The 22,445-nt window shown below is 39.4% G+C and overlaps 1 protein-coding gene across 2 annotated transcripts in view; it reads right to left on the bottom strand.

Annotated features, from left to right (window-relative positions):
• Positions 1-1,447: 1,447 nt before the first annotated feature.
• Positions 1,448-22,445, bottom strand: part of LOC122891679 (serine/threonine-protein phosphatase 2A catalytic subunit alpha isoform) — a 135,463-nt gene continuing 114,465 nt past the window's right edge. Inside the window, exons 1-7 of one of the 2 annotated variants that reach the window (XM_044227532.1) lie at positions 21,796-21,971; positions 9,155-9,364; positions 6,093-6,266; positions 5,477-5,566; positions 4,388-4,549; positions 2,958-3,076; positions 1,448-2,203 (exon numbers count right to left, since the gene is read on the bottom strand). In XM_044227532.1, coding sequence (XP_044083467.1) covers positions 2,131-2,203; positions 2,958-3,076; positions 4,388-4,549; positions 5,477-5,566; positions 6,093-6,266; positions 9,155-9,364; positions 21,796-21,897 — 930 coding nt within the window. In that variant the 5' untranslated portion in view covers positions 21,898-21,971 and the 3' untranslated portion in view covers positions 1,448-2,130. Of the gene's footprint in view, positions 2,204-2,957; positions 3,077-4,387; positions 4,550-5,476; positions 5,567-6,092; positions 6,267-9,154; positions 9,365-21,795; positions 21,972-22,445 lie in introns of those variants that run through there. The other variant, XM_044227541.1, reaches the window with a different exon arrangement.

Genomic DNA, 22,445 nt, shown 5'->3' with positions numbered 1-22,445 from the left:
TAATTGAGAAATCAGCAACAGCAATTATCTATTTTTAAAGGGAAATTACTATACTTACCAAAGCATTTTTAAAAAACTTACTTCATTATCAAGTGGTTATTAATACTTTCTAGTTGAGAAGGTTCAAATTCTGGAAACTGTTCTAAACCCAAGCCATTTTGGCCACAATCCTTTTCTGCTAACCACAAGAATTAGAGAATTTGTACACCTGAAGGATAGTACCACATGTTGATTAGAAGAAAGGCATTCTTTCAAATCAGTTGTTACCACAGGACCTGAAAAACAGCTGCTCGGTATCTAGATCACTTGGACCCTGGGTTAAAACTAACTCACACCGATGTATTATTTGTTCATAAAAATGAGAAAGCAGAAACACAAGTAGATATTTCTTATGGAAGCATAAAATAAAATGGAATGGAGACATCTAGAAAAACAGTGTTTTTTGTTTTGGACCATCAACTCCACAAGCCACCAAAAATACTGTCTATTAGGTCCAAGGAGAGATAAAAAGAAAAAGACTTTTTTTTTTTTAAACGTAAGAGTGTGTATACATGCGTTATTTTCCTAAAGCATCTTAGATATGAAAAAACTTCCTTATCAGTTCCAAATTCAACACAATACAAAGCAAAGGAACTTTTATTACTACATTCACACAAGTAATGATTAAGTGCCCTGAAGTTTACCCTGATAGCTGAAGATTACCAAATATTAGTTTCCACAGAAGAACTGTTTTAGCTTTCTAATCCTATTCAAAGGAGAAAAGGGTGGGAGGAAACTCAGTAAGTGCTTAGCACTGCCACTTCATTTCAAATGCCATTTTTGTCCTTGGGTGAATGCGTATTACACCAAACCATGATCTAGCAATAGTTTTCTATTTGGTTTAACTAGTAGCACTTAAAGAGCTTAATACAGGACAATACTTTAACAGCTTTTTTATCTGAGACAAAGTTAACTCTAAGATAACATGACAAGCAATATACAAAATCTGTCCATCATTTTTTTGAGTCCATCTAACATACATAGCAATATGGTATTTATAACCAGAAACTGCACTGAGAAGTAAACATATTAGTTTTTCAAGCTCTACCTGAAAACATGATGTTTTATTAAAAGAAAAACCAAAACACTTAAATCTCAAGTTCTATGGTTTTATAGTCCAGTCTTACTGAAGTTGCAGATTTCCTTTCTTGCAGACAAGGTAATATGCAGGAAGAACCCCACAAAGAGCACGCGGGCTCTCTGACAAATTGTACTATCTGGATTACAAATAAGTCTTGAAAATCTTCTGAAGAATGTCAAGGAGTTGCCAGAGAGATTATATAGTGACCTTGATTTTATTTTTCTTTACCTAGAATTCTATAAATTCTAAAATTTATCAATTGATGTATCTTTTAAATAAACAGCACCAGTCTTGCCCATTGATACAATTAAAATTTGACTTTCTCAGTTCTTAGTTCACAAGTTTATTATGAAAAACACTGCAGTGCTCTTGTGCAGTAACATCGTCTTATAGGAGGGGGAAAAAACAGTTCTGTTCAAAATAACTCACCAGGTTCTGACAATAACAAAGAACAACATGAGGCTGAGATTTGAGAAGGGAAATAAACTGAGTGCAGACAAATCATACAATTAAATTAAACGGTATCCCTGAAAATAAACAAAACGATTTCAAAACTCACGAGTAGAGGGGAGGCCTTGGTACTTATTTTTAAAAATGTTCATTAAGCTCCAATGATTGTTTGCTGCTATCCTTATCTACAGTCATGCTGAGTAAAGCTATAGCTAAATGGAAGTTAAATTGTATTCACGAGGTGTTAATGTTTACATCTTATTATCTGCAGTCTCTCAGAGAAAGCAAAAGTAACTACAAATAGCGCTATGCCAGAAACTGGTTTCTTGACCAACAATGTCGCTTCAGCATGCAATGAACTGGTTCATTCTAAAGTGGTCACGGCTGTTGATGACAAGAGGCTTTGTATTTTTATATGGCACATCTTTTGGTCCGTGTGAAAACAAGTTTTTTTTTTGAATGTTAACTATTCTCTGACACTTTGGAGTTACTGTTGCTCTTCCCATTTCCTTTAGGTCAATTTATGGTTCATGGCAATACTGTACAAGTTTAAAATTTCATTACAGGAAGTAGTCTGGGGTACGACGAGTAACATGTGGCTCGCCTCTGCGAGGTGCTGGGTCGAACTGCAAGCTGAAACACAAAACATATATATTTTTAATACTCCATGTATCAGTGTACTGACAATCAAGAACACTGTTCTTTCAAACTTTACAATTTTGCCTATACAATTTCAGCTTGCCTTTAATGGAAGAGAATCCCATTTGTAGCCTAATCATCCAGTCTTCTAGCTGCATGCCTCCTTAGAGCGAAGGCAAACTTCTGATAATTTTTTAAGACAGAAATTTTATACATCAGGATTCCTTCTAAGATTATTTAAAAGAAGCGTTCTACCAAATAAATAAAATTTAAAGAGCCTAATGTACTTGTATTCTCAACCCCAGGATATATTTTATTAACCCCACAATAAAAACATGTGTTTAGAAGATAAAATCCTAATAATTCACACAGGTGCCTATATAAAACAAGTTTTTATTGATGAATTTCAACATATCCTAAATCTGTTCAAAAGGGGCACCCAGGTGGCTCAGTCAGTTAAGCATTCGACTCTTGGTTTCAGCTTAGATCATGATCTCAGGGTCATGAAACTGAATCCCACACTGGGCTCTGTGCTCAGCATGGAATCTGCTTGAGATTCTCTCCCTCTTCCTCTGCCCTCCCCAAACTCATGGTCTCTAATAAGATCTAAAAACAACAACATGGAAACATAAAAATCAAACTGGAATCTGGATATAGCATGAGACCTTCAACTCTTAAAGTTCCCATTCCAGCTATACAGTGTGACTCAACCGCAAAAGCAGCCAACTACTTAGGTATAAATACTTACAAAGAGTATTTTAGAGTATCATCAAGTTCCATGATTGCAGCTTGATTACCACAACGATAACAATAGTTTGGAGCACTGAAAATCGTTACTACATTTCGGTCGTGGCACCAGTTATATCCCTACAAGGAAAAGAAAGGTGATTAAAACCTGTTTTACTCCCTTATTTACACAACTAAATGGGACTCAAAAAAAGCCCCTTCCAAACGGCTTAAAAACTATTAATGTTTTGTTTCTGGTATTTTAATAATTTTCTACTCTGTACAACTTAAAAAAAAAATACATGAATTTTTCCTAAATTACAAAACTAGATTATAAATAGAAAAGACACTAAAAAACACCAATCACCAAAGAATAAAGTGTTTCTTCTACATCTGGCCTTCTGTGAATAGCAGTATCTCATCAACTTCCCAATGCAGTGGCCTTGAATATAATCCAAGAATGAGTATACAGGCATTCCTTGCAGATGCAGATAAAATACTCCTCAAGACCAAAACCACATTAATTCTCTCAGTCAGAGGTGAAGTCAATCACTGCCTCGGTACCAAGAAAATAGGCCTCTAGAACTCCAGCCTCATTCTAAGTCCATGTGAACACATGAGTTACTTTTTAAGTACTGTACACAAATACAGTTCCCTATCTTTAACAAAGTCATACTTTAAAAAATAATCACAATTGTTATGAGTATTAATCTAAGTAAGACCCTAATTTTGTAAGTATGCTAATCAACATCTCATTTCCCTTTCAGTTTCTTCTTTAAAATTACCTATAATCCTACCATTCAAAGGACCACTGAAACATTCTGGTATTTCATCTCAATCTCTCTTCCATACATACACATGTTAAACACATAAAATAAACAAAACTGAGATAAAAAATGTTACAATGCCTCTCCCCTGTTCCCTGAACCTTATTCTCCCAGGCTTAAATCTAAAGCACTACCCAGTCATTAAGAATTCTCTGAAAAGCGGGACGCCTGGGTGGCTCAGTTGGTTAAGCAGCTGCCTTCGGCTCAGGTCATGATCCCAGGGTCCAGGGATCGAGTCCCACATTGGGCTCCTTGCTTGGCAGGGAGCCTGCTTCTCCCTCTGCCTCTGCCTGCCTCTTTGTCTGCCTGTGCTCGCTCGCTCTCTCTCCCTCTCTCTCTGGCAAAAAAATAAATAAAATCTTAAAAAAAAAAAAAAAAAAAAAAAGAATTCTCTGAAAAACACGTCAACTATGAAACTCATTATGATCAAAAGCTTGAGATTTTAATTCTAATGTGCATCTACTGTAAAGGCTCAGGCTACAACAGGAAATTCACCGGAAGGGATAAATGGAGTATCCTCATTAATATCATTAATTAGCACCCCCCACCAGAAAAACACTTCCTAGTATCTTCCTTCATTACATTTATTTAAAAAGCAAATCAGATTTCAGAGACAAGAACATACCTCCATCACCAGCTGGTGAGCTCTGGACACCAATGTGAGGCCATTGGCATGATTAAATGTTTCAGAAATGTCTTGCCCAAAGGTGTAACCAGCTCCTCGAGGAGATATACCCCAACCACCACGATCATCTGGATCTGACCACAGCAAGTCACACATTGGACCCTAAAAAGCAAGTTCAGTTTTAAAGTGCCTCTTACAAAAATGATTTGAGTATTTCATCAGAGGGAGCACCCTATGAAGTCACACTTTGAGTGGTGTTTGTTAAACAAAGTTTAAAATTTGCTTTAAAGTCAAGTATCTTGTCAAATAAATAAACTATTTCCAAATATTTTTAAAGGTGTATTGGGGCGCCTGGGTGGCTCAGTCAGTTGAGTGGCTGACTTCGGCTCAAGTCATGATCCTAGGGTCCTAGGATCGAGCCCCATGTCAGGCTCCCAACTCAGCGGGAAGTCTGTCTCTTCCTCTGACTCTCACTCTGCTCCTGCTCTCCCTCCCTCTCTGTCAAATAAATAAAATCTTAAAAAAAAAAAAAAAAGACATATCCTAGATCAATTAGCCCCAAGAGCAGTTAAGTCCTATAGTATGCAAAATTCAATGTCAGACAATATAGACAAGTACTTAAGGCAGAGGCTCTGAAAACAACAACAGAGATTCTAGGCCCAGTCCCAAAGGTGTTGTGATCTTGACAAGTTTCTTAATACCAGCTTCTAAAGAAAGAGGTTGTTGACAAGAGTGTTCACACCACATAGGGTCATTTTTGAGCATTAAAGGAGAGAACACATATAAGTAAGTAAGTTACGGGAGCGCCTGGGTGGCTCAGTGGGTTAAAGCCTCTGCTTTCAGCACAGGTCATGATCCCAGGGTCCTGGGATCGAGCCCCGCTTCGGGCTCTCTGCTCAGCGGGGAGCCTGCTTCCCACCCCGCCCCCGCCTGCCTGCCTCTCTGTCTACTTGTGATCTCTGTCAAGTGAATAAATAAAATCTTAAAAAAAAAAAGTTACAATAAAATTTTTTCCTCTAAAAGGTTTTCTGAAAAGATTTCATTACCAAATAAAAATCAATACCTCATAAAAAAAAAAAAAGTCAATACCTCATGAGGAACTTCTTGTAGGCGATCGAGTGCTCTGATGTGATCCAGTGTATCTATGGATGGTGAGAGGCCACCATGTAGACAGAATATCTGGAAAGAGTGGTTTATTATAATGTTAACCTCACACAGAAGAAACTTTAAACATTCTGGATTCTGGACTAAGCTGCAACAGCAGCCCACATCACTTGGTGTGACTTGTCTTTCTGTATTCTACCAGAACCAGGCTTGTCTCGGCAGGGGCAGTCTTTTTTCCAACCAACTCCAACCTAGTGAATACACTCCCTTTCTCCCAGATAACATTTCTCTCATCTTAACCTCAGCATAAACTATCATCTTTCTCATAGAATTTTCTTGCCATGTCTTCTGTACACTCTTCTACATGGACTAGTAAATAGCTAATTACATCTCTGAGACTCATCCAGAAACAACTGAGAGGATGGATGAGCTACATCTTTCATCCCTGTTGTCCCAACATACAGTTCAGTGTTTAATACAAAGGCGGCATTTTAGAAGTCTAGAAGAGAAGTAGGGGTGGAAAAATGAGTGGCACCTAAACATTAGGAGAGCAGATTAATGAAAATAACCAGCAATATAAGTTTTAGGAAGGCCTACGTACCTGCCCGTCCACCAAGGCAGTGAGAGGAAGATAGTCAAAAAGATCTGTAAAATATTTCCAAACATTTGCATTTCCGTATTTCCTTAAACACTCATCATAGAAACCATATACTTGTGTGATCTGTCTGCTCTCATGATTTCCTCGAAGAATGGTGATGCGCTCACGGTAACGAACCTGAAACAACAAAACAAACAACAATATGAATACGTGGCTCCTTTAAAGACGAAATGACAATTCAGCAAACTTCCTACAGGAAAAGCCAGAGTTCCAATTTTGGTGGTGGTGGGGGAAATCCCGTGCTCCCAAACACTGAAATGAAACCCCACATCTAGAGACATCTGTCCGTGGAGAACCGGCAAACCCCATCTCAACTACAATCAAACTCCTGCTACTACCAACTTTATACTAAGCATAATAATCAGCCACAGAACTCCATGAAATTTCTTCTACAGTTAGATGACTTTGAGTAAACGTCTAGGTATGCAATAACCATCATAATTACTTTAGAACCTTTCCATCAGTCCAAAACTATCCCCTGTGGGGGCCGTCCCAACTCCTACTCCCAGCAACCATTTATTTACTTTGTCTTTTCCATATTTCCTTAAACCCTCATCATAGAAACTGTATTTGTGTGATGCCTGGTCTCATGATTTCCTCTTCTGAGATCTTTTTGTAAAATTTCATATAAATGGATTAGCACAAGATAAACAGTCTTTCGTGTGTCTGGCTTTATTCACTTAGCAGAATATTTCTGGGGCTCATCTGAATAAGTATCAGTGGATCCTTACTGTTCCTTTTTTATTGCTGCACAGTATCCTGTTGAATGGCTATACCACATTTTTTTTCTTTATTCACCAGTAGGAGGAACATTTGAATGGCTTACAGGTTTTGAGTATTATGAATATGTTGCTATGGTCTTCTTGTCTATAAGTTTTTGTACAGACAAACAATACACTTTCACTTCCCTTAGGTATATTCCTAGTCCAATATAACTTGCTGGTTATAAATATGGGTATAATGTCTTAATCTCTCCACAAACTAACACTTGGTATTATCAGCCTTACTAATGATAGTCTAATGGTTATGACTGTGACTTTAATTTGCATTTCCATGATAATTAATGATTTTGAGCATCTTTTCATGTGCTTATTGACTATTCATGTATCTTCTTGGATGAAATACCTCTTCAAGTATTTTGTCCATTTTTAATGTCTTCTTACTGAATTATAAATAGGTTTTTATTATATGAACACAAGTACTTTTTTCTTAGTGATATACTTTAAGAAACAAAAAAAATCTTAATTTTGATGAAGTCCAATATAACAATCTTAATGGATTGTACTTTTCATATCATATCTTAGAAATCACTGCCTAACCCAGAGTTACAAATATTTTCTCCTATGCTTTATTCTAGAAGTTTCATAGCTTTAGCTTTTACATTTAGGCCTCTGATTTTGATCCATTTGTATGGTATGAGGTATCTAAGTCCATTTTTTTGTATACAGATATCCAATCATCCTGGCACTACTTACTGAAGTTTCCTTCCCCCAACTCCCCCCTATTAGTGTGTAAGGGCTGCCACAGCTAAAGTAGAACAAATGGGCAGTTCAAACAACAAAAATTAATTTCCTCACAGTTCTTGAGCCTGAAAGTCCAGATCAAAGTGTGAGCAGGGTTAGTTTCTGCCGAAGGCTTGTCTCCTTGGCTAACAAAAGGTCATCTTCTCCATGTTTCTTATCATCTTCCCTCTGTACCTGCGTCTTAATGTCTTCTTATAGTGGCACCAGTCATATGGAATTAGGGCTCACCCATATGACTTCATTTTACCTCAATTACCTGTTAAACGCCCTATCACCAAATATAGCCACATTCTAGAGGTACTGGGGGTTAAGACTTGAACATATGAATACGGGATATGGGGAGGTATATGCAGCTCAATTCAGCCCCATAAACTTTAAATATAAATTCTTAAAGGCAGCATATTCATTCTTCCGCTAATCTTTGGGATTCAACCTGGGCTTTAGGTACAAATTAGCTTGCAAGGTTGTTTTAATAATATCTAGAGAAACTTTCCATCATTTAATCCACTTGCTTCGTTTGCAGATGCAGAACTTAGAACTGCCTCCAAAAATGTTTTGTAGCATGTTACACGATTCAGAATAGTAGCTTCATGAACAAATACATTACATATTACCTAAAATTTAGCTCTTGCCAAAACCTATCTTACCACTTCTGCAGTATTAGAGGTTTCTGGCAGTCCATTTATCATTGTGAACATTCTTTAATAAAATCTCCCCCAAAGGTAAAATCACTTTCTTTCCAAGGAGAGGCAGAAGCCTGCCATTCTAAAAACTAGTGACCACTACTGTGTCTCATTTTCAGATCTTCGTACAATCCCTACAGCAATGACTGGTATAAAGCAACTTGCTTCAATTATCATTCCTATTGTTCTAGGCTGTCAAGTTTTAATGGCTCCAACTATTCCAGAGAGAAATCATAATTTAGATATTCACTTTTGTTGGATATTTAGATCAATTCTTTTTCTAGAATAGAAGCATTCTATTCTTCTCCTTTTTCTAGTATTAATTTCTGAAATTAATATTTTCACACAAATAAAGCTCTTTTCTTCTTTCTTCTTGAATTTCTTCTTCAGTAAAAATCTAATTATAGGATTACTGTGCCCTAAGATGTAAACATCCTGACATTTAGTATCTTTTATTTCAAAAGCATCTAGAAAGGTAATTATACAACCTCTCCATCCCCTGATTAAATGAAGAAACATGTTTACTGGACCAGCATTCTAACATTTCTCAAGTAACTTGAATAAGAATAACCTTTTAACCTTCATTCAGAATGAAGACAGGCGTATGATTTTTAAGTCCCAAACCTAAATACTGCATTCCTAAATATGGAATTTTATTCTAAAACGTAACATTCAGAGAAAAATCACAAATCACCAGGGTTGGGGAGGGGGGAGACGGACACCAAAACTGGGAGGGGAGGGAAAAAAAAAAAGAAAAGAAAACCCAGTACAAAACGACCCCAAACAAAATCGAAATTACCTTAAGAGCTACAAGCAGAGTAACTGTTTCAACTGAATAATATCCTCTGTCAACATAATCTCCCATAAACAAGTAGTTTGTATCTGGTGATTTGCCACCAATTCTAAACAGTTCCATGAGATCATGAAATTGCCCATGTACATCTCCACAGACGGTGACTGGACATCGAACCTCCTGCACATTGGATTCTTTTGTCAGGATTTCTTTAGCCTACAAATGGAGATAAAATAAACCAATACATGTGGCATTAAACAACATTAAAAAAGATGTTTACTTAAACGTAACATAGATTGAAGAGCAGACTTAGTGTAAGAAGAAATTGTAGGCATCGATAATTCCATTAAAGAGCACAAGATACGGGCAGATTCCATCTACTCGTTATGCCATTCCTGATAAACTTAGAAAAAACATTTGTCAAGATGTATAATTCCATTCCACTAATCACTATCAGTTTTTAGGCCTATTAGTTACCATCTAACTAAATGCTAAAATAGTTCATTATGAGCAGCCATATAAGAATATTGAAAATGGAACAAGACATTCAGATACCTAGTTCCTTAGCTTTAAACTTCTACTTATAATATGCTGGCACTGCAGTATTCCAAGATAGGAAGAAAGGTTTCTAATTTCTGCTTAAATGGTTTTTTTTTTGGGGGGGGGATGGTGGGGGGAACAACAGATAAAAATTTGACCTGTATTTTTATACTTTTAATGTTAAAAATACAAACTTTGTTTTACAACTGTAACTATTCGATATACATGGTTTTTATAAAGTTGTTTGGTAGCATATGCATTCCCTCATATAATCACAAATTCAAACATTACTTTTTAAGGGCAGCATAACATTTCACTCAATCAAAAGCCTATCAGTCATTCAGCATGCATTTACTGATCATTTACCTTACCCCCAACACCAAAGTGCACTGAAGAACACCATTCACTTGCTCATCATCTGAGTGATAACAATGTCCCAGGCCTTGTGCTAGCCACTGGGGGACCAAAGCATACAAGATGGGTCACTGGAGACAGGGGACCACAAACAAGAAACCAAGCAACAAAGTACAGGCTACGTTAAGTGATAAAAGGAACAAAGTAAGTGGTGGAGACCCATTTAAATAAGACATCACAACGAACAAGACAGCCCATAATAGCACAGTGCAGCACCAGCAGCAGACAATAAAATGATCGGGTCAAGTGCTAAGACATGCTAGAGTAAGCAGAGTGTTCCAGGATCACAAACTGGGACAGCTAGGAAAACTGCCTCAGGTCAAAGAATGGGTGGGAGTCCATTACAGGAAGGGAATGCCAGTAGGAAATGGGAGGAGGTTCAACATAGGCAAAGTGTGATCATATGTATAAATTCTCAGGAAGAGGAGAAGATCTACATGGCTGAAGCATACCACTTAATAGCAGAGAAAAGGGTCTACTGGGGTAGGTTCAGGGTGAACCAGCTATCCTGGTTTTAGTGCTCAAAGTCTGGCATCCTAAGAAATATCTCAGTTGTGCTCAAGTAAACCAATGATAGCTGGTCACCCCAGGGAGGATACAAGGAGGAGAACAGGGCATGGACACAGACTGAAGAACAAGTCTAATCAAAGCACTATTAGAAGAAAGATCCCCTACTGGAAAACTTGATGACTGAACTTAAGATTTCAGAGGTAGGCCTATACATGTGAATATCTGAGACAGAGTACAGCTTAAAGGCCACTAGTATTCAGTGAGCAATCCACCAACAAATCTTGCCTAGTCTCCCTCCAAAACATATCTCAAATCAATCTGTTTTTACCTTTTTTGCTACCAGCCCTGTCCAAGCCACCATTACCTCACCTGTATTATTATGCTAGTCTCCATACTGAACTCCCTGCTTCCATTCTTCCTGCCTCCTATCTATTTTCCACCTAAATATCCAAGTTAAGAGCTAAAAAACTGTTCACAAGGTTCCTTTAATTCACCATTGCATACACAACACCTCAGTAGGGCAATGTGTTAGATATAAAAGGCATTTAATATCTGTTTGCTGAATGAATCTAGAACTTATTTATATGGTGATACTGGTTAAATCATCTTCAGGGAAAGCCATGGATGTCTCTCAGGACAACATCAAAGTACAGGCCTGGAAACTGGTACCAAGTTCTCTGGAGAATGAAAAAATAACAGGTGACAGTAATAAGGAAAGGTGCCTGGATATCTAGGTAGATAAAATAAGCCCGAAAAACAGGGAATTTTTATCCTAGAGGAAGGCAGCATCCATCTACCTGGGAGGGATATTAGAGAAAGTATAGGACTTCCTCAGGAGGAGTCAGATTTCAGTTAAGCCGACAAGGTGAAAGAAATTTGTTCTGAAAATTATTTAAAAGTATTTACTTCACACACACTACATTTATTGAGCATTTTCTTCTATGTGCAGCTAGCATTATGAATTGGTGTTCTAGAATGTACAGTGAGAGACTGCATCGGGGAAGGAAACACACTAGAACACGGAGTTAAATTGCTACAGCAAATTGTTGCTAATGAGCCACGCTCACTAGATTTTAAGCCACAACCAAAGGTAACAAGGACTAGTTTTTTTTTTTTTAAAAGACTTTATTTGATAGATCACAAACAGGCAGAGCAGCAGGCAGAGAGAGAAGGGGAAGCAGGCTCCCTGATTAGCAGAGAGCCTGATGTGGGGCTCGATCCCAGGACCCTGAGATCATGACCTGAGCTGAAGGCAGAGGCTTAACCTACTGAGCCACCCAGGCGCCCCATAAGGACTGGTTTTAAGGCAGTGGTATGCAACCTTGGCCATATATTAAAAATCATCTGTGAAGCTCTTTTTAAATAAATAAATAAATAATATACACACACACACACACACACACACACACACACACACATACATACATACATATACATACACACACTAAGGCTACTCCTCTCTCAAGCCAGAATCTTTGGTAGTGGAATCCAAGCATCAATAGTTTTTTAGTCTTCCCTCCTTATTCCACACAAGTGCTTTCTTAGTTTAAGGGGAAAAAAAACCAATTACACACACACACACACATATATATATATCTTTTTTTTTTTTTTTTTTAAGATTTTACTTATCTGAGAGCACAAGTAAGCACGATGGGGGGGGGGAGGTTTGCAGAGGGAAAGGGAGAAGACTCCGGGCTAAGCAGAGAGCCCACTATGGGGCTCCATCCCAAAACCCCAAGATCACCACCTAAGCTGAGGGCAGACGCCCAAATGACTGAGCCACCCAGGTCCCTCTAACAACCATTATTTTCAAATCTCAGAAATATTTAGGGAGCCTATTTCAAAACCCTGACCAATCACTGACATCCAAAAACTAGTCATTATTTTGTTCTAAGTTTAGAAAAAATTTCTGCTATGCCTCAAAAGTGATTTATCTTAAGAAATATATATAATACATCTTGCTAGTGTAATTCCGATTTCCTATGATTTATTATTGCTAAAAAAGCAGAATTTCTCTAGGCATATTCCATAAGACTGTTTGGCATTAATACCATGTCCAGTGTTTTTAGCACCTGGCACATAGTAATGAAAATAGCCATGAATACCATGATAGGTCCCACTTCAAAGAAATTTGTAAGTTATTCAGAAGTTTTAAAAGGGCAATGACATAAGAAACCAGATGGTCACAACCACATAAATCTTGCAGTTCTACGAGAAGTTAAATTCTAAAATATATCTCTTGACACCTGCTTACCTGCAAGACTATTCTCTATGTAAATGATAAAAAGTTGCCATTCACAACTGCCCAAAGTTTCTTATTACTATCTACTCAAAATTTCTACGTAAATCATAAAAGGACAATTAAACCTAACTGCTAGTTGTTCCTTTTATTTCAATTTCAACATATCCTAATGACAAACACTGTACCTTTACTTCTATTCTATTTCTTAAGTAGGCTCCACTCCCAGTGTGGAGCCCAACACGGGGCTTATATGCACAATCCTGAGATCAAGACTTCAGCTGAGATTAAAAATCAGATGCTCCACTGACCGAGCTAGCTAGGCGCTCTGATCTTTAATTTTACTTTTAAAACTGTGCAAGTTATAGTGACACATCCTTTGTCACATAAAAAAAATTAGCAGCAGATAAAACCAAATGTCCCTTTTGACCATTCTCCACAATCCCATTCCTCTTGGGCAAAGTAACCACCAAGAGTATTCTAATGTACATCCTTTTGAAACCCCGTTTACTACAATTTTACATATATATTATATGCCTACAAGAACATAATTGTTTTCTTTTGCACTTTTAAACTAGGAACTGTATTATTCAGCAGCCTGTTTCTCTCTCCAACAGCCCATCCTGGAGATCATAATGCACACATGTATACCTGATTAATTTCTTGTGCTAGAGGTAGCACAGTCCCTGAGATTATAATAAGGGGAGGGGAAGGATGAAAAGGTAAAAATGCTGCAATGTATATATATAAAACTTCACAGAACAAGGCTGAAACTGGAATAAGCTAGTCCAATAATAAGAGTTTAACTAAAAGTTATTTTTCTACAGTCCTAAAATTCAAACAATTTGGAGATTCACTTGAAGAAAAGAAACCTTTAGAATTTATTATTAATGTCCTGCCTTATGAGTTCAGATTCAGAAATCCTAAAATATTCAACTTACCATCAGGTTTCCTGGGTATGGAGAACATTAAAATGTTGATAGATTTTTTTTTTAAGATTTTATTTATTTGACAGAGAGAGAGCACAAGTAGGTAGAGCAGCAGGCAGAGGGAGAGAGAAAAGCAGGTTCTCTGCCTAGAAGGGAGCCAAATGTGGGACTAGATCCCACACTGGGATCATGACCTGGGCCAAAGGCAGCCGATTAATCGACTGAGCCACCCAGGTACCCAAAATGTTGATAGATTATGGCTGTCTTTTTTTTTTTTTTTAAAAGATTTTTATTTATTTATTTTACAGACAGAGATCACAAGTAGGCAGAGAGGCAGGCAGAGAGGGAGAGAGGAGGAAGCAGGTTCCCTGCCAAGCAGAGAGCCCAATGCGGGGCTCGATCCCAGGACCGTGAGATCATGACCCGAGCCAAAGGCAGAGGCTTTGAGCCACCCAGGCGCCCTGGAAACTATTTTAAAAAGCAAATTCATGGGGTGCCTGGGTGGCTCACTCATTTAAGCATCCACTCTTGCTTTTGGCTCAGGTCATGATCTCAGGTGTGGTGGGATCTAACCCAGCATCAGGCTCAGCAGGGAGTCTACTTAAGATCTCTCTCTCTCTCTCTCTCTCAAATAAATAAAAATTTTTAAAATGGCAAATTTACAAGCAATAGTAATTTTTTTCAATGCCATAAGAGAATTTGCATCATACTGCGTTTATGAAAAATAACAGGTAGGTTTTCTTGATTTTCATTAATTCTGCAAATAAATTAAGGTTCATGACAAACTAGTGTATACAGCTAGATTTTTACTTTGGTGTGATACATAATGTAGACATACTACTAGCCCTGGAAGCAAATAAATCTTGAGTTAATCATCTTCAACTATCAAACCTTTCTTCATATTAGGTGTTTTTCATTAATTACATCAAACAGATGCCTCTAACATTTTATGAAATATTTTGGTCTTCCGTATGATTACACTGTATGTATACTATCTGTGTGATTATACGATAAAAGTACTATAATCCTCCATATAATGTTCTACCAACTAGTAGTTACTACTTGGTTTTAAGGTTATAAAAGGTCAGGGATGTGGATAATTCTAAAATTGTATTAAAGGAAAATACTTAAGAGATAAGTGGGTTGCTCATTCAGTTAAACATCTGCCTTCGTCTCAGGTCGTGATCCCAGGGTCCTGGATAGAGTCCCACATCAGGCTCCCTCCTCAGTGGGGAGCATTCTTCTCCCTCTCCCTGCTGGTCCCCCTGCTTTTGTGTGCTTGCACGCTCTGACAAATACATAAAAACTTAAAAAAAATTAAAATATTTAAGTTCATATTCTTCCACTTCTGTCAAATGCACATGTGTAGGAATTAAAAATTCCCATTCCTGTATAGTGGAAAAAATTTATATATAACAGAGAAATGTTGGTATATATGTAGTTTAAAAATTCTCACCACAACAATCCATCATGAATGATATGTGACCACTCTGGATGTTTCAGTTTCCTCCCTCATCTATACCAAGTGACTTGGCCTATGGTCTTTAAGGTTCCTTTCATCACTGAAATTTTACTAAAGCAATTCTTAAGCCTTTTCACTAAATCATAGATACCCAACAGAAAAAGGGTGGGCACTACTGCCAGTTTACAAACAATGGGTGGCAGACTAATGACATGCACTTGATCACCATTAGCACAAATATTTTAAAACCTTTCCCCTCTAAAGAGTTACTTCAAGTTTAAGCTAATGAATGTGAAACCCTACTATTAGTGCAACAAATTAACAAATCCCTAAAATAATGCTATTTAGACAAAACAGTGAAAATGAGTAATTCACATAATAATAGCTTAATAAATTTTGACTGAATGAATTCCAGAACTAAATATACACTGTCACATAGTTAACAGTACCACTGACACTCCATAGTCTTTGTGAACTACACTTTGTATATAATTCTAGCTAGGTAAATGAACTCTGTCTCCCAGGAGCAGTATGGAAAAAGGTTTACAATCTTCTTGCAGCCCCCTCAACATCCATACTCCCATCTGTAGTAGTAACTAAATGACCGAAGCAGAAGTGAGGACATGTTGTACCACAGTAACTGGCCAACTGGTCACATACAGTTTATGAAATACACAGATTCAGATATACACAACTCTGTCACTGCCTTGTTCATCCATCCCAAACCACGCTACCGATATATAAGTAAATAATAGTAACACTGTACTGTTAAGAAATTAAGCAGTTAATCCCAGATTGCGCTTTACAATTTTTTCAGAATCCATCCCCAGCCATTTACTGGCAGCCAGACCTCTATTTCAGCTGCTTCTACCACTTCTGCAGAAGCTGAAAGAAACGCTATTTAAAACAGCAAAAAACCAAAATCTTTTCCCTTCATAGTTCTAGTCCAATTCCTATCTCACTTGTGTGGGAAGTACAGCTTGAAGGTTTTTTCAGACAAGGATGGTAATGAGGGGGGAAAAAAAAAGGGAAATGAGAGATGGGTCAAAAAAGTAAAAAAAAAAAAGGGGGGGGTCTCTGCCATACCAAACTTTCCCTCTCTTCTGAGCACCCTCAAAAAAGACCCTTCCTCTGTGAAATGTGTAAGCCTGATGATTCATAGACCTGTACCCCTGGGGCAAATAATATATATTAATAAAAATAATTAAAAAAAAAAAAAAAAGAACAACCCTCCCTTCCCTTACCTCAACACAAACCTATTATCTCCAGGTTTTCCTAGCTCAACCTCCTCCAACCTAAACAAAGAATACTTCACAGGTAACTGACAAATAACTTACAATACCAGCAATATCGTCTGCCATTAAAGAGGGGTGGGGCAGAGACACCTGACAGGTGATACAAATGTTACCCACAAACTCCACCAGTGCCTCTCATGCTTTCTATAGCATGAATTTCACCTGCCAGCATTTGTAGGCAGAACTCTTGACTTTGACAGAGAAGAGAAAAGGAGAGTTGGGGGACCCATATTTCCAAATAGTAGAGCTGTTCACCTTTTCGATGCTTCCACATTAAGTCAACCCAAAACCCAAGTGCACTACTGCTTCATGACTTGGAGATCATGAAACACACACTGACACATACAGGTAGGTCTGACTGCGGAAGCCATGATAAAAAGGCATTTTACAAACTGTACTGAACAATATAAATATTAGGTTTGCTTTCCAGGTATAAAGTTCTGTTTCCAGACCATGATCTGCACTAAGGATACACACAAAATGAACTGGCATTTTCTTCTCACTAATGTTATTTGAGGGGCAAATACAGCCAGCCACACTCAAAATTGAAAAATTAACTGTTTCCTCCTCCAGGACAAAGTGAGACAACACTGTGTGACATAAATAGGAAGGTTTCAAGCAATGAACAAAATGCTTTATTTTACAGAGCTGTTGATTCCACAATTCGGTTTGACTCCAATTCACCTCCATTTTTCATTAACACCAACTAAGAAAAGAGGGGAGCTGTGGAGCAACATTAGAACACTGGGCCGAGAATCTGAAAGCCTGCACATCTCACTTTAGCCCCCGAAGTCAAGTCACTTTACCTTTCTTTCCTTTTTTTTTTAAAAGATTTTATTTATTTATTTGACAGTGAGATCACAAGCAGGCAGAGAGACAGGCAGAGGGGGGAGGAGGAAGCAGGCTCCCCACTGAGCAGAGAGTCTGAGCCACCCAGGAGCCCTCACTTTACCTTTCTGAGCCTCTGGTTTCCATCTATCACTGAGGACGATTACTGTCTCATAAACTTAAAAGAACTGTGTATGTGAAAATACACAAACAAATATGATACAAACATCATTCTGCATCATGCTTTCCCTTTGTTCTCAATATTCAAATTACTATTATGGAAATGAGCCAAACAACCTTTTAAATGTTTGGGTTTTTTGTTTGTTTGTTTTGTTTTGTTTTAAGATTTATCTATCCATTCCAGAGGGAAAGAGACAGTGAGGGAGAGAGAGGGTGAGCAGGGGGATGGGGGAAGGGAGTGCTCCCAGCATGAGCAGGAGGGCCAGAGGGAGAAAGAATCTCAAGCAGACTCCAGGTTGAGCTCAACATGGGGCTCATCTCACCACTCTGAGATCAAGACCTGAGCCAAAAACAAGAGTCTGAAGCTTAACCAACTACCCCACCCAGCTGCCTCCAAACAATGTTAAATTAAGCACACATAGACTCACAAAAATTTATTAACCACTTCATACAGAAATTTAACCTTGGTCAAGCATTTTGTAGTTCATCCAGTGAGAAGGAGGGTTTGTTTTTTACCATACTCATGTAACAAATGTGAGGCCTTAGTGACTGCATTTTATTTATAGTGTTTGCAGAGCAATGGAAAAGAGCATACCTAGGTAAAGAACTCCTTTGGGAAAGGAAAAAAAAAAAAAAAAAACTGGCTATCAAACAACATTCTCCACAAGTTTGGAAAGACCTGAAAGGACAAAGCCAAAAATCTTACCTAAATTAAACCACTGATGAAGTCACATAATAAAAGACCGTTTACTGTAGTTGATACTATTTACTTCTTCCAATCTCTAAGTGGAAACATACCTTCCAATTATACAAATGTAGTAATGTTACTGACTACAGAACTGTACCTGAGACAAGACTGTATGCACTCACCACAAACTTTCAACAATGAACTAAAATTATGATCCTCAAAATGACAAAGTATACTCCACATACAATCATCTTGGCTTTGATATAAATCTTAATCACACTGTGCAGGGAAAAAATGCTTAACTAGTCAACTGCAAAAAAAACCCATATTTACCTTTGTCTATAAACACACACCTAGATTCTCTGCATTTTGAACACCTACCACTATTAACTACTAATGGGAGATCATAATAATGGTCTCTGAATTTTTTAGTCACCATGACCTCTCATGGTATACTTCTATCTTTACCATTTAAATATTTCATTCAGATCACCTACCACCTTCAGGTAGATAAAAGGAAGGCTTTTGTGTTACTTTTCCTTCTTAAAATTAAAGAAATGATCAACTACTACCAAGTACCTATCTCCAACAAGTGTTTTTTCTTTAAAAGGATAATCTATTATACGAATGAAAAATAGTTCCCTCAAGATTTTCAAAATACATAGTTTTCACTAGATGTGCTATTGGCTGTTCAATTAAGAGTGAAAAGAGAATTTTTGCTGTAGTTTCCTAGTACAAAAAATCATTTCAAGTCCTGCATCCTCACTCATTTCACATACCTAAAAGGCTGCCCTAAAACTTAGTTTGCGAAGTTAATATACTCCGCAGTTCAAAAACTTACAAGTTAAAAAGAGTGTGAAGACTGCATATTTCCCCTCAACGAACCCATTTCTTGGGCGGCTGGGTGGCTCAGTGGGTTAAGCCGCTGCCTTCGGGTCGGGTCATGATCTCAGGGTCCTGGGATTGAGTCCCGCATCAGGCTCTCTGTTCGGCGGGGAGCCTGCTTCCTCCTCTCTCTCTCTCTCTGCCTGCCTCTCTGCCTACTTGTAATCTCTCTCTGTCAAATAAATAAATAAAATCTTTTTTTTTTTTAAGATTATTTATTTATTTATTTGACAGAGAGAGAGATCACAAGTAGGCAGAGAGGCAGTCAGAGAGAGAGGGGGGAAGCAGGCTCCCTGCTGAGCAGAGAGCCCGATGCGGGGCTCGATCCCAGAACACTGAGATCATGACCTGAGCTGAAGGCAGCGGCCTAATCCACTGAGCCACCCAGGCGCCCCAATAAATAAAATCTTTAAAAAAAAAAAAAAAAAGAAACCCATTTCTTGGGAACCTAACTTCAAATATTATTTCCACCTTTTTGGCTCTAAGAACAGAAATCTGGACATAGTAGAAAGCAATGGAGATATAAGTATACACTGGTAAATCTCACTGTATCTTAGTTTTACAAAGATGGGGAAAGCAATCACATTTAGCACATTCATAAATCTTCACACACCCAAACTAAGCACCCACTATTATCTCCTGCAGTCTCTAACACAAACCCTGTGCTTCTCTCGTTCATCTACTACTTACCTACTTGCAACCAGATTCAGGCTCCTTGAGACTGAATGTGATTATACTTCATTGCTTTTCATTTCTCTCATAAAAGTAAGCAACTGTGAATAGTAAGTAGGTGTTCAATATTTAAACATAACATACTAATTTAAACTGGATTATAAATCTCAGATTAGAAGGGAGCCTGGAAATCTATTTTAACTCTTAGTTTCAGTAGCAAAATGTGGACTAGGTGATTGTCCCAAGGTCCCAAGGTCCCAAGGTCAGTCACAACTGTTCTGCAACAGAAAGAGGACTAGCGCCCAGGTCTAACTTGAAGTCCAGTGGTCTTCCAATTACACCATTACCTCTCTTCCAATGTTTTCTACACAAATGACTAGTCACCTCACCAAATGCTGACTAAAAGTCTATATAGTACTGATCCCTATAAGTCATAAAATCATCACCTAACAGCACCTAGAAATTAAGACTTGACAGTTTACGTGAAGTAAGTTTTAAAAGCCTCTTTCTAAACCTTCATACAAACACCATCCTTATCTGATGAGGGTAAAGAAGGAACAGAAGACACTGCTCACATTAAAATTCAGCTCCAATAGGTAATTTGCCACCTCATCAACTAGTAGGAGAGTTGTTCAGGATAACGATAAATAAATCTGAATTTGTCTCATTTAAATTGCAATTATTCACAGCACAGTTTCTGAAAAAGCCTGCATTAGGAGTATATACATCAAACTCATGAACCTAATTCTCCCATCAAACCGCAAACAAGTCAGCATAATTGCTCTCTAATAACACTCTTCACTGACACAAAATGCAAATACGGTATTCCGCAATTCTGCACTAAAACGAAATACTACCAAGTTATTTTTGACAAAAGAAGTTAAACTATCTGTAGTGGAGATAAACATTTTCTATATATTAGAAAACTGAGTCATAAAACTTCAAAAATATAACACAGCCAATAACTAAATAGGCTACCTGTTTCCCCAACCCCTAGGTAAAAACAAAACGGAATCAGATAATTTAAAATGGACTTATTAAAAGCTCAATCAACAGCTATTATTACTACCCATACTTACAGCCTCAAAATACAAACCAGTAACTTTCCCACCAAAGAGCCAGTGTACAAAATTTGCTGCTAACAGTTTGTTGTTCCTTTTTAAAAATAGATGGCAAAATGCCAAGTACGCTCAGCTCACAGAAGGGTTTCACAGTACCCAGTTTGAGTCAGCATAGAATTCATAGATTAAACCAACACTTGATTTCCAATCCCAAAGCTCCTTATGTGGTATGACTCACCAAATTCTCCACTTCTTCCAACTCTGAAACCCAAGTTGTAACTCCTCCCTGCACCTACCACCATGACCTTCGTAGAAACTAGGTTAGAGAGTATTTTTAAATTCTTTTAACACACATTTTTAAGTCAGTCTCTGGAAAGGACTGCTCAGTGAATTTAACAAAACCACCAGGGACAGCAGGACTAAAGGTCCTGGGATGCGGGTGTAGGACCTTTAGACAAGTCTTGGGGTCCGGCCTACGAGCTTGCCTTTGGGGGATTCTCTGGACAGCTCTGGAACCAAGAATGAGGCCTGAGCGCAAGTTAAAAGCCTCTTATCCGCCTCACAGTAGAGTCCTACACCCGCATCCCAGGCCGCAGAACCCACGTCCTCTTACATGCACCTCAAAACCGACCCCGACCCGAACACACAGGGTCTCTGCGCCCCCAGCCACTTCGCCCAGCCCCAGAACGGAGAAGCTCGGAAGCCCCGGAGTAGGGTGAACGGCGCCATTTTAGGCGGCGGTGGCGGCGACAACCAATCCCTGCGCTGGAGGCAGGGGGCGCCGGGTCGCCCGGGAGCCGCCGCCGAGCCGCGCCGGGCGCCGGTCTGGGAAGCTCGGGGGGTACCCGGGCCGGCTGCCTCCGCCATGTTGCACCCTCCCCACCGCCGCCTCCTTCCCGAGGGGCTCGGCCCGCGCCGCCTCCCGCAGCCAGAGAAAAACTCACCTTCTCGCAGAGGCTCTTGACCTGGGACTCGGACAGCTGCTTGCACTCGTTCAGCTGCTCGATCCACTGGTCCAGCTCCTTGGTGAACACCTTCTCGTCCATGATGCCACCCGCCCGAACCGGCTGCCGCTCCGCGCTCCTCCCGCGCCGCCGCCCGCACACGGGCCACACGCACACGCCGCCGCCGGCTCCCGGGGTACCTGTGTGGCTGCTGGCGGCTTCTCGGCGCTAGCGCAAACCCGCGGACTCTCCCTGCAGCACCCGGCCACCGGCCGCTGCCCACCTCCGCTCGATCTAGCCCCGGAGCTCGGCTCTCTGTAATGGCGGCCGCCGGCGTGGTGACATCACGCCCGGCGTCAGGAGGCGGCAGGGTGGAAGGGCCGGGACTAGAGCTGCGCAACTGCAGAGCCAACCCCTGTCCACCGCCAGAGCGGCTTGGCGGGGGCGGGAACCAGGGGCCAAGGCGCAGGCGCGACGTAGCCGGCTGGTAACTGAGGCACCTTCGGCGGTAGGGCGTGGTCGTGCAGAAGGGAGGGGTCCAGAGAGAAAGGGAAGACCCAGGCAAGGCGAGCGCCGTTCTTACAACAGAGAACCGGGCTAATTCCGGAGCACAGCGTACTGCGCGGCGCCGGCGCCGGCGTGGCGCAGAC

Source organism: Neovison vison, chromosome 1 (assembly GCF_020171115.1).
Source record: "Neovison vison isolate M4711 chromosome 1, ASM_NN_V1, whole genome shotgun sequence".
NCBI lineage: Eukaryota > Metazoa > Chordata > Mammalia > Carnivora > Mustelidae > Neogale > Neogale vison.
The sequence above is the reverse complement of the archived record's forward strand: the minus strand, read 5'-3'. Positions and strand labels throughout refer to the sequence as shown.